Source organism: Physeter macrocephalus, chromosome 11 (assembly GCF_002837175.3).
Source record: "Physeter macrocephalus isolate SW-GA chromosome 11, ASM283717v5, whole genome shotgun sequence".
Lineage (NCBI taxonomy): Eukaryota > Metazoa > Chordata > Mammalia > Artiodactyla > Physeteridae > Physeter > Physeter macrocephalus.
In genome coordinates this window covers 60,795,510-60,807,944 of record NC_041224.1, presented here as the reverse complement: position 1 = coordinate 60,807,944, position 12,435 = coordinate 60,795,510, and the positions used below count along the sequence as shown (strand labels likewise).

At 48.8% G+C, this 12,435-nt stretch overlaps 1 protein-coding gene across 2 annotated transcripts in view; it reads left to right on the top strand.

The window, feature by feature from the left end:
- The window catches only part of ITGA11 (integrin subunit alpha 11), a 129,104-nt gene that overhangs the window by 67,524 nt on the left and 49,145 nt on the right, over positions 1-12,435 (top strand). For both annotated transcript variants that reach the window (XM_024128744.3, XM_024128745.3), the window contains exons 4-7: positions 1,275-1,366; positions 3,879-3,993; positions 6,603-6,730; positions 7,862-8,010. In XM_024128744.3, coding sequence (XP_023984512.1) covers positions 1,275-1,366; positions 3,879-3,993; positions 6,603-6,730; positions 7,862-8,010 — 484 coding nt within the window. The remainder of the gene's footprint in view (positions 1-1,274; positions 1,367-3,878; positions 3,994-6,602; positions 6,731-7,861; positions 8,011-12,435) is intronic.

Here is a 12,435-nt window from a genome sequence, read left to right as displayed (position 1 = left end):
CCATAAAAGCACCAGGGTTATCACTATTATTTTCTCTCTGGTTGGTTTGGACGGACAAAACAGAAAACAATCCCAGGCACTCGTAGAACAGCCAAGGGGGGCTGGATTTCAAAAGGAACCTCACTACAAACTGAAGGAAACCAAGGGGAAACAAACAGCAAACACAGCCGCCCCACCCTAGCCCACAGTCCAGTCGGGGGTCTGAATTTCTGGCCTCTGCCCAGGCCGGGCCCCAGGTCTTGCTGGCCCGGGTCCCAGAGGGTCGGCCAACTCTTCACACTTCCAGTCGCCAACAAAGCTAAATGCTCCTGAGCGCTTAGAGATCACTCCCCTCCTGTGAAGCAGAGAACACATTTAGACCCTGCTCACAGCAGATGAGGACCACTCGCTTCGGCTTAACAAGATACCCAACTCACTTCCCCCTGAACTCTCCCCGGCAAGTGTCTGCACATGTGTGCGCGCGCATACACCACACACACACACACACACACACACACACACACACACTCGTCTAGGGAATTCAAGCTCACTTCTTTCCTTTCAGTGGCCTGACAGAATGATCTAGTAAAACCTTCCCCAATATAATCTGCTTAATAAATTTAATCTCCACAACCCTCTCTCTCCACCCAGTTGGCTGATAATCCTGCCCCTGAATACTCCTCTGGGGACCAGCCACAGAATGGCATTCTTGGGCAAGACCTTGTGCCTCTAGAAGGCTCTTGTTAAGTTGGCGATTTGCTCCCTATGAGAAAGAATCAGCTATCGTGTGTCAGTTTATCAGCTGAGCGGAGAACCGGACCCTGAGAGAGTTGGGCAGGGGACTGCTACATTTGATGTCAGGTTGTCTTAAAGAAAAACGTGGAGGAGGCACTGCATAGAGGAACCAGCCTCGGGGGGAGCCCTGGTTTGTGTGGGGTGGGGCACAGGGGGGTGGCTGGGGGAGGGAAAGCTCTGGACGAGGAGATGGAAGGCTCTGCCATCTGCTTCCTGTGTGACTTTGGGCAGTTGGCGTGACCTCTCTGAGGCTCATAGTCATCTCACAGAGAGTTGAGAGGAGGTAATTAGACCATATCTGGGCAAGGCCTTAGTAAACTGTGAAAGGCTGCCCTGACCTGCAGGCGAGTGAGGCATCCAGAGGGGCAGGGAGAATGGGGGAGGACCCTGCCTGGTACCGACTCGACCTCGGGCCCCTCTGGTGGCCAGCGGCAGCAGCAGAGTCCGGGCGGAGGACAGGGAGAAGGGACTGCAGGCTGAGTTTCTCCCTCCCACCCCAGGAAGGGTCACCCTATCCAACGTGTCCGAGAGGAAAGACAACATGCGTCTCGGCCTGAGCCTGGCCACCAACCCCAAGGACAACAGCTTCCTGGTAAGAGCCACCCACCCACCCTCCCTCCGAGCCCTTCCTTCCCCACAGGCCCTCTGCTTGGGGCCGTGAGGGGCGTGTGGTGACTGAGCATGCCCACCCACCGGGCTGCACTGTCCGCGTGCACTCGGGGAGCAGCCCCTCCTCTGGCTTCCTGCCTGTGCCATTCTGCCTGATGAGCCCTAAACTTCGGGGGGGTACAATTCAGGCAGGAAAAAGGATTGAGCCTTTTTGTGTACCTTCCCTTTGGGGCTGGGGGGAGTGCAAAGCAGATAGCCTGGAAAGGAATAAGAATAAATAAAGATATTCAACAGTCCAGTGGTAGGGGCGTCTATCCTTACCTTTGGGGAGCCAGATTTCCAAGGCAGAGGCTGAATCTCTGCTCCAGAATTGATGAAAGAAACAGGACACACCACACACCCTGAGAAGACTTTGAGGGGAAGCCATAAATGAGTGAACGCAGATTTACTACAATGGAGGGAAGGATACGGAGGGATGGGCCACCTGGACTGCATAGGATCAGATGGTAAAGCTTCCCAGAGGAGGTTTCTGTTTTGTTTTTAAAGAAGAGACTAGTCTTAGCAAGGAAGAAAGAGGAGGGGGTACTTGGGCTGAGGTGGTAGAGACATACATTCATTTAAACTATTTTTTGAGCACTTACAATGAACGGAGCCTGATGCCAGGCACTGGGGATTCAGCAGTCAGCAGAGCTCCTGCCCTCCTGGAGCTTACATTCTGGCTGCGGGAGACACGATAAGCAAATGAGTAATGTGAACATGATGTTGGGACAGAAAGGCAGCAGTGGGCTGTGCTGGGAGATCTCTGCACCCCACCCAGGCGAGCATATGCAAGCTTTGCACACAGTGGGAGAGTGCGGGTGGCGTGATGGATTGGCACTGCCTGCCCCTTGCCATCACGTTCGGGTGAACCACCAGGAATGTGGGTGAGGCTGGAACTGATAGTTCCTAGAGTAGCTTCAAGAAGGTTTCCGAGAAAAATTACCCCAGAAAGCCCAGTAAAATGCACCGCTCATTTTAAGATGGGAGGGCTTGTGTCACTCTCTGTTCTCGCCCATCAGTTCATTTCTGTTGACACATGAGACATCTTGGGTGTGAAGCATCAGACATCAGGGCAGCGAGATGACTGGGATGCCCAGAGACTTGACAAGAGCATAGTGCTCTGCCAGGGCAAGTCCTGAGGTGCCTTGATGTATGGCTGGCCCACAGGCCTCATCATCCCCAACCAAGGGCCAACAGGACCCCTGGCCCTGTCCATGCATACTTGTCAGGGGCTTTGGTCTGACCCTGTTCTCCCTCTGAGGCTCCTTGTCATATGCCTACTAACTTGATTTCACCTACTTCATAAGGTAGGATGAAGGTCCAGGAGGGATGGTGTGATACAACCCCTGGGGCCTCTGTGGGTAGGTTAAGACCCTAGTTTATAAATAGCAACTTTTGTTAACTCATTCACTCATCCATTCATCCATTCATTCATCAGCCCATCCCCCAACCAAATGTCCTTCCCTCTATTCATCTACCCATCCATCCATCCATTCATTCATCCACCCATCTGTCTACATGTCAGTCCACCCCCTCATCCTCCCATCTAATCATCCATCCTTGCATCCATCCCCTCCCACATCCATCCATCCATCATCCATATATCTATCCATCATCCATCCATCCATCATCCTTCTAGCCCTCCAGCCATTATCCATTACCTACTCTCCCATTATTCATTCTTCTCCACTTCCAAAGATAATTTACCAGAGCTTCAACAAAGGACACAGATAATACAAAACCTTTAAAATCTGAGTTTAAAAAAAGAAAGCTAATTAAAGAAAGGGATTGGAAGTGGAATAATTATTCTTCCAAACCAAGGGAAATTAGAGCACAAAATTTAGTCCTGAGTTTTCCAGCAGCAGGACAAAAATGGAGGCAGAAGCTGGGCTTTCATTTTTAATGACCCTGACTCTGAGAGGGACTCATCACTCAGTCTTTAAATGAGGGGCTGACATCAATGTTTTGGTAGCAAATTTCAGAGAAAGAGCAGAGACATTCTTTTTCCTTTCCTTAGTAAGAGCCATGAGCATGTTTGGGGGACCCTGTCCTGGAAGTCTGCCCAGAAATGACCTTCAGGCGACCTCTTCAGAAAGACGCTTGAAGGGTCCACTCCCATGGATGACAGTGCTTTCCCGCATCCGGTCTGGTGGGTGGGGGGAAGGAGAGTCACAGCCTGATGATGGGGTGGAGAATGGGACCCTTGAAAAGGCAACAAAGGAGGACTCTGAGGTTAGTTTTTCTCTATTTCACCTGAAACCAAGAGAACTAGTACATGTTACAGCAAGAGAGATTGCGGTTAGACTCAAAGAAGACCCTCTAAATCCTAAGGATAACAACACTGAGATGGAGGTTTCTGTCTTGGGTCTTGGAGGTTGGGACTGGGCCGAAGGCTATCGGGCCCGGACCCTCCCTGAGGGCCCCCGCTGATTGGGGGTCCATGCTGTGCTTCACAGGCTTGCAGCCCCCTCTGGTCTCATGAGTGTGGGAGTTCCTACTACACCACAGGGATGTGTTCACGAGTCAACTCCAACTTCAGGTTCTCCAAGACCGTGGCCCCAGCTCTCCAAAGTAAGTGGCTTCAAATCTGCAGACTTGGGCTGAGCGACCGACAGTCCATGGGAGGCTCCGCGCTCTGGTCACCACTATCCCATGGCTACAAAGCAGAACTTGGACTCTAGCCCCGCCCTGCTCCAGCTCTCTGGGTAACCTGTGGGGTAATAATCTTGGCCCACCCTCCCGGGGCAAATGAGCTAAGGCTATGAAGACCATCCTGGAAGCCAGAGAGGCTCACTGCCAACCCACCCTGAGCGAGGAAGAGATTGCTGGCCCACCATGTACAGCAGGCAAGCTGCATACTGCCGAAGTCTGGGGACATCGTTCACTTAGACTACAGTGTGCATGGTGCCCTCTGATGTTATGGGATGCAGCTGCCCTGTAGGTGGAGGGCCAAGGAGGACAGAACTACCCCTGGTGATAGTCCCATCTAATCAGTGTTCCTGGACATGAAGAAGCGCTGCCCAGTTTTCCCAGAGCCTCATGGAACACAAAACCTCCCACTCTCTCCCCACCTGCCAGGAAAGTCTGGGGAAATAACGCTCAGACCTTGCTTCCTGCAAGCCCAGACTGCTTGGCTCCGAGCCTCACTATTTCCTGTGGGCTAACCACCAACACCCAAGCAGCTGCTGCCCGTTTTATTGAGGGTGAGGGGATAGGCACTTCTGGCTAGAGGCAGCCTCCCTCCAACCACCAGGGCCCAGTCGGAGATGGGAAGGTGGTGCTTGGGGGCAGGAAGGAGGAAGGTCAGTCCAGCAGGGGCTGGAAAATGGTCCCCTTAGGGGCGATGAGGAGGAGTCGATTCTATTCTTACAAAACTTCAGCGGGAGAGGCAGAGGCAGTGCCGGGGCTGGGAGGAGGCTCACAGCCAGTCACGTGAGGTGTGTCACCCCCTAGAGAGGCTCTTTCCTCTGGGCCAAGGTATGACCATCACAGCCTCCCAGAATCTCCTGTGGCGGAGACCTCCTCACCCCGCTGACCAGCAGCAGTGCCCTGGGAGCTCAGCAGATCCAGATCCCAGGGCACCTCCCGCTACCCCTGCCAACACCACGGAGGATCTAATTCAGCAGGTCTAGGATCAGCTACAGGGCGTGTGTACGTGCGCACGTGCGTATGTTTCAAAGGTGTGTTCTGCCACATTTAGCAACCATAGAGATTCTTCCCAGTGCATCTTAAAATGAAAAATTTGAAATCGTAAGAAAGAAATCAGTAATAATAAATGCGTTCTAATAAAATTGGCTTTAAAATAAAAGAAACCTGGCCCCTACCAGTAGATTAGAAACCCCTCCTTATCAAGGAGTTACTGTCTCGTGTCCTTGTGGCTGCCGGCACCACACAGCGCTCCAGCACATGGCGGGTGCTTGGTCCACAGGTGTGGGGCGAAAGCATACTGGAGAAGGACAAAGCTATCAGGCACCGTTAGCCTGGAGGTGTAGGGCCATCACATGCTGTATGCGGCGTGTGCAGACGAGACCAGAGTGTACACACAGCTTCTCCTAAAGCAGAGGTGACTCTGAGCATCCAAACGCTTCTAAAGTGCTCTCCCAAACACAGAACCTGTGACAGACGCCTAGGCTCAAAGCCACCACCTTCCCCTCCTGGTGAGCTCTGACGTCAACATACTACACCTTCCCGATGCAGGAGTTACTGGAATGGTTAACTCACAAAGGCCCCTGCTGTATTGCTATAAAGTAGATTTGAAAACAGTGTGAAATTCTCCAGTAAAAATAAGCAGATGCCCAATATTTCACTGTGGTACAGTATAGTGTATATCGTATCAGATTGTATCATCTCTTATTTCAAGATAAGTCCTGCTGTTTCACAAACAGAAATAAATTACTCAGATGTAAAGAGAAGTTTTTTAATTTGTTAGGTTACCAATGTTTCATGTTTTCTTTGTTGCTTTTTATTATTCATTTTAATTTGGTATTAATATTACAGGAATATAGAGAAACCTTCAGGCTCAAAGCAGCGAGAGCTTGACCTGATAATGTCATTGTTACATTCACAAAGTAGTTTCGTTAAAAAAAAAATAAAAAGAGGATAAGCTAAGATTCTTGAGCATTTACTTGTGCTCAGCCCTAGAAGCATCACCTTGTTAATTCCTCGTGGCAGTCCTCTACTATCATTATGCCTCTTTTACAGAAGAGAAAACCGATGCCAGGATGTTAAGTAACTTGCCCAAGGTCAAAGCCAGGGGTCAAACAGTCTGACACCAGATTCCACATTCCTAGCTATTACACTGTGCCTCCCTCCTAAGAAGTGAAACCCATTCATCTGGGCTGAAAGTGGTAATGCCAGCCTACCTTTTACAGTAAAATAAACAATAATGAGGTACTGATTTGGGCACTGTTGGCTGCCTACCAAACATTGGCCAGCTAACGGTGGTCAGTCCCTGTTAAGGAGCAGAGGCGGTAGGACTCCACTGATGCTTTGTTCAGACAGCCAGTGCAGAACGGTGGCGCAGAGCCAGGAATTCCTGGGCTCCTCATTCACATTGCCCCAGTAAATGTTCAGCCTGAGGACAGCTCCCAGGCCAGGCTTCCCTGGACAATCATCCAGGGAATCAGAGATTTGCAGACACTGGCTCCTTGGGTAGCTGTGACCATGTTCCCACTTCCCAGGGTGCCGGACCTACATGGACATCATCATTGTCCTGGATGGTTCAAACAGCATCTACCCCTGGGTGGAGGTTCAGCACTTCCTCATCAACATCCTGAAGAAGTTTTACATCGGCCCTGGGCAGATCCAGGTGGGTGTGGTTGGGACTCTTTCCTCCTCCAAATAAGGCCCCCCCAAAACCATGGCAGATGCTGCCTTGGGGTGGGGGGGAGCATCTGTACATGCGCTAGAAAGGTGTAGGGGAAAGGGCCAGCAGCAGGGCCCTGCAGCTCAGGACACCCATCTCTGCTGGGCACATCAAGGGACAGTGTAGGGGAGGCATCACTGAGTGGGTCAGACACTGTCCTCTGGGATAGACACCACGTATTAACAAAAACTTTGATCAGCCAGAGAGGGAGAAGACACTAGCACCCTGCTGGGTGAGGCACAGGGGAGAATTAGACACTTTGATCTTGGAGAAGAGACAGGGGAAGAGGTCATAGCTGCCAGCACATATTTGAAATGCTGCCTGGCTAACGAGGGGTCAGATTTATTCCGTATTGTTTTGGCAGGCCAAAGGAGGACCAATGAATAGAACTGACAAAGTGGCAGATTTCAGGTCAATCTAAGAAATTATTTTGTAACAATTAGAGCCATTAAAAGGGGAGTGGGCTTTCTCATGAAGTAATGAGTTCCCCACCACTGGGAGATCATCTTTTAGGGTACGGTGGATGAAAGTCCAGCATTGGAAATGCACTTGTACCAAATAAACTCTGTGGACCCATCCGACAGTGACATTTTTTCATTCTAGTCCTACTATAGGTAGGTTTTTACTTATTCTTTAAGGTTTTTATTTTGAGACTATTAATATTTGAGTCTTATTAATATTTCAAACTTCTCTTCCAAATTTGAAAGGACCTTAGTTCCAGAGTTTGGTGAACAATGCCATGGCCTTCCACCCACACTGCTCCTAAGATTTTAGACTTCAATTCTATGCTCAACTTTTGTCTTTTTAAGTAAGAAACTCAATCTGCTGGGCCTTTCTTTAAATCACAGTCTCCTCTCTCAATATGTACCTCCCACCTGCCTCACCAAGCCAGCCATTCATTCCTGGAACTGTGCAGAACCTGCTTCCCTTCTGCTTAGTTCCTCTCCCTTGGGAAGGTCCCCAGCCCTCCTCACTCCTGAACCGTCCCAGAGAGATGACTCCAGGAAACCTCATCACCAAAGGGCCAGCCTTCAGGGGTCAAGATGTCCTGTTTCCCTCTCCTCTAACTTGCAGGTTGGAGTCGTTCAGTACGGAGAAGACGTGGTACATGAATTTCACCTCAATGACTACAGGTCTGTAAAAGATGTGGTGGAAGCTGCCAGCCACATTGAACAGAGAGGAGGAACAGAGACCCGGACGGCATTTGGCATTGAATTTGCTCGGTAAAAAAAAAAAAAAAAATTAATTTTCTAAATCTCAGATACTGTTACAGTGATCTTTTGCTGCCCCACAAAATCTAGTATCTGGAGAGACAATAATTAATCCCTCAAAGTTCTGGGCATTGGCTGGGCTCAACTGATCAGTTCTCCCTTGGGTTCTCTCATGTGGTTGAAGGCTGGTGTCAGCTGGGGCTGTTGTCATCTGAAGTTTCGACTGGACTGGACATCCAGAATGGCACACTCATGTGGCTGGCAGTGGATGTAGGCTGTTGGCTGGGAGCTCAGCTGAGGCTGGTGATCTGAGCACCCACACGTAGTCATGTGGCTTGGCTCTCTCACCGTGTGGCAGCCAGGCTTTGAGAGGAAGCATCCCAAGAGTGAGTTTTCCAGGAGATCCACACAGGAACTCTGAGACTGCCTATGACCTAGCTGTAGAAGCCCCAGAATGTAACTTCTGCTATAGTCTTTTGATTGAGCAAGTCACTGAAGCCAGCCCAGGTTCAAGGGGAAGAGAATTTAATTTCCCCTCTTGATGGAGGAATGGCAAGGTCACATTACAGAAGAACATTTTGGTGCTGGGATTTCCAGTCAACTTCAGGAAATATGTTCTGCCACAGAGACCCTATGAAAAGTGTGTGGGTTGTATGAGGGCAGAATCTTCTTGTGGGGTGTTCGTCATCAGTAGAATGTGAAGAACATAGTTAAATCTAACATCTGAGATTGTAGAGCAATGAGGCTGTTCCCTTAAACATCACACCAGAACTCACAATAATAATGAATGCTATCTCTAGTCATCCAGACAGATAGCTACATGCTTATTCCAGTAACTCTGCCATGGCTCAGAACACTGTACTCACCCCCACTGGAATCAGTGAATGATTTTTAAAGTCAGTTCCCCCAGATCTTTCCAGCTGTGGCCTAAAATCCTACGATAACTATGTCCAAGACATTTAGATTTTAAATGTATAAATTTTACACCTATGAATATGAGCTCTGCTATGTTCATTGAGACCACGTCCCATTACCTTATAATCCCACCTCTCATAGGGTTAGTCGACGTGTTTAGCAGAATTCTACAATGTGAAAGCTATTTAGTAGTAACATGATTTCATGTGGTCAAAAGATTAACTCTTTTTTAAAAAAAATATTTATTTATTTGGTTGCACCAGGTCTTAGTTGCGGCAGGCAGGCTCCTTAGTTGTGGCTCATGGGCTTCTTAGTTGTGGCATGAGAACTCTTAGTTGCAGCACACATGTGGGATCTAGTTTCCTGACCAGGGATTGAACCCGGGCCCCCTGCATTGGAAGCGCAGAGTCTTAACCACTGCACCACCAGGGAAGTCACCCAACTTCATTACTCTTTATGATTAAGTTACTGCTCCACCAGTGTATTTCTGTTCACTGATAAAACTTGCTCAAGCTTTTTTCCTAAATGAGCATCCCTCTGTGTAAAGATGGCTCTTACTCACCCTCATGAGAAATGGGCCCTCATGGGGGTGAGTCCCTGAGACCCCAAGCAGGCTCTTGTGAAGTGGCCAGGGCAACGGAGGAAGCCCACGCCCACTGAGCTATCAGTGAGAAGCTAACTGACTCCCACCGGGATGGAGCACACTGCTTCCATCTCATTTCGCAGCCCATCTCCCCCAGGTCAAGTGTGTGTGACTCACCTAGTAGTTTGAACCATCATGACTCACGAGCACTGCTGGGGTGTGCGATCTACACCTCAAGTGAACTTTGAAATCTGATCTTCCCGGCCAAGTCTGGGTCCGAAATTACAGCTGGTGCCTTTTAAGGTAAAAGGTTTTCTCTCCTCACTCAGCTATTCATAATGCATTTTTTTCTGTGTACCTACTAAAGTACAAAGATCCAGGCCATGGACTTGAGGGGTTATAAAGAGGGTAACCCGTGACCCCTGGTTTAATAGGGGAGCTCTGGTAAGCGTCACCCTAACTCAGTGAGGATGAGAGAGGAGGGCTCCAAGGGAGGGACCAGAGAGGACTGCCAAGATGGGGGATATGTGACAGACCCCAGGATTCCAGCAGAGGTGGAGAGAAGACATTCTACAGAAGACATTCTGCCCCAATAAGGGCAGAGGAGAGGGAAAGTTGAGGAACGTTTACATTCAGAGCCTTGCTCTGAGCATGGTTCGTGTTGGGGAGTAGTAAGCCCTGCAGCTGCAAAGATGGTTTGGAGTCAGATTGTGAGAGTTATAACGTTGTAGCTAAAACAAGCGTGATTGGCCACTGAAGGTTCTTGAATGTCATCCTCAAATGTGCGCATGAAGGTGAGTCTGGCAGCCATGTGTGGCTTTGAGGGGAGGGGGCAGGACATCGCTGCAATGCCACCTTCATTCACTCAACACTTTCTATTGAGCATCTACTATGTGCCTCACACTGTTTTATATACTTGGGATAGATCAGTGAACCAAGCAGATCAATGTCCTGCCCTTGTGAAGCTGATATTCTAGAGGGTGAGGCAGACAATAAGCAATAAAATAAAAAAAACGAAAAACAAATAAATAGCTAGTATGCTAGAGGGAGATACAAGCTATGGGGGAAGAAATAGAGTCTGGTAAAGGCAGTCAGGCAGGTTGGGGAGGGCAGGTATTTTTAATCAGCATTAATCAAGTAGTCAGGGAAGGCTTCACCGAGAGCTGACATTTGAGTGGAGACTTAAAGGAGGTGAGGAAGTTGGCCAAGCAGGTGCCTGGCAGGGGAGGTTCCAGAAAAGGGAGCAGCTCAGATAAAGGCCCTAAAACAGGAGCGTGCCTGGTGGTTCCAGGATCAGTGAAGATTCCAGCAGGAGGAGAGGCTCGGAGGGATTACCAAGGGTTTCGCGGGCCATTATCAGGACCTGGGAGAAATGGGAGCCAGGACAGGTTTTGAGCAGAAAGGAGACGTGATATGACCTTTCTCCACGGGGTCACATTGGCTTCCAGGTTCATGGAAACTGTCGTGAGTATAAAGCTTCCACTGCACTCCAGGAAGTTATAGTCCGATTTACAAAGCAACAAATCCAAGTCTTTTACACAATACAAATTCACAATTTTAAATCTGATGATTCATGCCAATATTTATGCTATTACAGATTCATACAGATATTCACACCATTCCACTCTGTGGAAATATGATCCTGAAATTTCCTTGGCTCCACATGTAATAAAGCCTGTTTTTCCCCTGCCATATTTTTTCTCCTGGAGTTTTGTTCCTGGACCTGGCCCTCCAATGAAGTCATGGAAGCATCTCGAGCCTCCTTTGAAGGACTAGCAGCATTCTCCCTCCGCTGAGTCGGGCTTAAGCCCAAAATATTCTCTGTATTTTGTCATGTCAAGTGTGCCTCTGCCCCACTTCAGTCCACGCCTCATACTAAAATTAGAGGAGTTTTTAAAGCCAGCATATCCAGAATATCATAGAATTGCTAAGAGAATGGCAGATGGTCTGTTTCTCTTAACTGGTAGCTTGAAGATGCTCTGAACTAATTTATTCCAAGTTTTGTGAATTCCTTAACATCTAAATCATGCACATCAGCTCATCAGCTTGCTGTGTAACAAAAGATACCCCTGGTAACCAAAGCCTTATGGTGATGGGATTTAACCTGACATCATGGTGCTGGAACCTGTGGGTCAGACCTTTGAGGACTCACTGCAGAGTCTAAGGGTAACATTTATTTTTAGGTCCTAATTGGAAAATTCAGAACCTCTTGGTCTGAAGGAGAGTTGGCCTCACACAGGCAGGCACCAAGAGCCAGTGACGGTTCAGGAGCCAATTTTTCCTGCTTCTTAGATGGGTCATCAGCTCCAAGAGTCCATAGAGTGCCAGCCCCCCGGCTACTGGTTGGACTGCCCAGCAGGCAGGCCAAGCACCTGCTCCGGCCACTGAAAACAAAATAAAAAGCAGGAAAGAGAAATATTTGTCATAGAATTTGATATTTAATAGTTCCCAAAATAGAATCAAAGTGGTTCTCCTGGGAAAAATCGGAACTTTGTCAGGCTTCATCACACACATTTTATGGAACAGCATTGTTTGGCTGTTGAATTGCTCTGGCATGTCACCTTTTCAGAACTGAGGGAAGTGGTTCTCAACTCCGATGTTCATTAGAACTTTTGAAAAATGCTGGTGCCCAGGCCACACTCCAGAAATTCTGATTTCATGAGTCCAGGTGGGGCCTGGGCATTACTTTTTTTTTAATGCCCCAGATGATTCTAATGTGTGGCTGGGTTTTTGAACCGTGAAATTAGGGCCTCTAAAGGTCTCCACCTGACCCTGAACTCCCCTCCCAGACCCGCCCCATCCCCCTGCTTCCCCAAAACAGCAAGATCAGGACTTGAGAGGGGCTTTTTAAAGTCACTCTTTAAAGACAAGCAGATTTAAGACGCATCTGAGCAGCTGGCGAATGAGTAGTCTGGGCATCTCAATCCAGCTTCTTTTTT